The sequence below is a fragment of the Pundamilia nyererei genome, unplaced genomic scaffold, assembly GCF_000239375.1.
Source record: "Pundamilia nyererei isolate P.nyererei 1_Seehausen unplaced genomic scaffold, PunNye1.0 scaffold00581, whole genome shotgun sequence".
Taxonomy (NCBI): domain Eukaryota; kingdom Metazoa; phylum Chordata; class Actinopteri; order Cichliformes; family Cichlidae; genus Pundamilia; species Pundamilia nyererei.
Genome location: NW_005187982.1, coordinates 20,849 through 22,008, shown reverse-complemented (window position 1 = coordinate 22,008; position 1,160 = coordinate 20,849). Strand labels below are relative to the sequence as shown.

Here is a 1,160-nt window from a genome sequence, read left to right as displayed (position 1 = left end):
CAGGTATGTTAGCGCACTCATTCCCGGCTATTGACGCCAGAATTAAAGACTGAATAATGGTTGTAGAGAGTAATTTCTCCAACTGCTGGCACAAACTGGTTTTACATGAAAGTACAGCCCAACACAAATTTAGCTTGAATTTTTTTTTCTTTTAATTTATTTTCGGTATCAAGTCACATCAGTCGTTGTTTCAAAGCCTGTTGACCGATTTAGTTCATATTAGAAGCTTCACGAGCAACTGGTGTAAAATTATTTGGACTTTTGGGAGAAAAGCAATTTAAGAGCACAGATTACAAAACAGGAGGATTAAACATGAACATGGAATTCAACTGAGGCAACTTATGAAATGAATAAATAAATAAAAAACATTCATGTTGAAACAGAGCATCAAAGGTAATCAAAGAAAAATAAAAACTTGACGTACATATTTATAATTTCAGCTTCCTGAGTGTAACATTCAGGATTACTCACTGCAGGTCCGGAAATAAGAGCTACCTCATCAGATCCAAGTGTGAAATCAGCTGAACTCTGTGGAGCCTGATCAAGGTTTTTAAGTCTGACCCTCCAAACAGGACTTTGCTGTCTCTTCAGATTCATTGTGATCTAGAGACTCCAGGTCTGCATGATGACGCTGATGATTGCTCAGAGCAGATAATGAAGTGAATGTTTTTGCACACTGGTAACAGTGAAACTGTTTATTTGCAGCGTGGTATCGTTTGTGTTTGGAGTATGAACTGAGATTCTTGAAGCTCTTGTCACACTGGTCACAGCTGAAGTTCTCTTCCATGTGTGTACTCTCATGATCGTTACGACTAGTTGAACGCGAGAAGCTTCTGTCACAGTGTCTGCATTTGTATGGTTTCTCTCTTGTGTGGACTTGTTTATGACTTTTAAGGTGACCTGCAGTGGTGAAGGATGACCCACACTGGTCACAGACGTGCTTTTTAACCCCACTGTGAATAAGTTCATGTATTTTTAATATACTTGGCGTGGGGAAGCCTCTCCCACATTCTTTGCAGTAGCTCATTTTGTCTCCAGTGTGTCTACGTTGATGTAGTTCTAGACTTCGGTGATGGCTGAACGTTTTTCCACAAAGGTCACAGCGAAAGTCTTTCCCACCACCACAGTGACGACAGGGTTGAGAACTGGATCCATCTGTG

The 1,160-nt window shown here is 40.3% G+C and overlaps 2 protein-coding genes across 4 annotated transcripts in view; both read right to left on the bottom strand.

The window, feature by feature from the left end:
- The window catches only part of LOC102194913 (zinc finger protein 2 homolog), a 43,645-nt gene that overhangs the window by 24,426 nt on the left and 18,059 nt on the right, over window positions 1–1,160 (bottom strand). For 2 of the 3 annotated variants that reach the window (XM_013907888.1, XM_013907889.1), the window contains one exon: window positions 140–1,155. The exons of the other annotated variant lie outside the window; for it this stretch is intronic. In XM_013907888.1, the coding sequence (XP_013763342.1) occupies window positions 551–1,155 (605 nt within the window). In that variant the 3' untranslated portion in view covers window positions 140–550. Of the gene's footprint in view, window positions 1–139; window positions 1,156–1,160 lie in introns of those variants that run through there. 3 annotated transcript variants of the gene reach the window in all.
- Window positions 1–1,160, bottom strand: part of LOC106455960 (zinc finger protein 239-like) — a 45,770-nt gene that overhangs the window by 37,898 nt on the left and 6,712 nt on the right. The window lies entirely within an intron of this gene.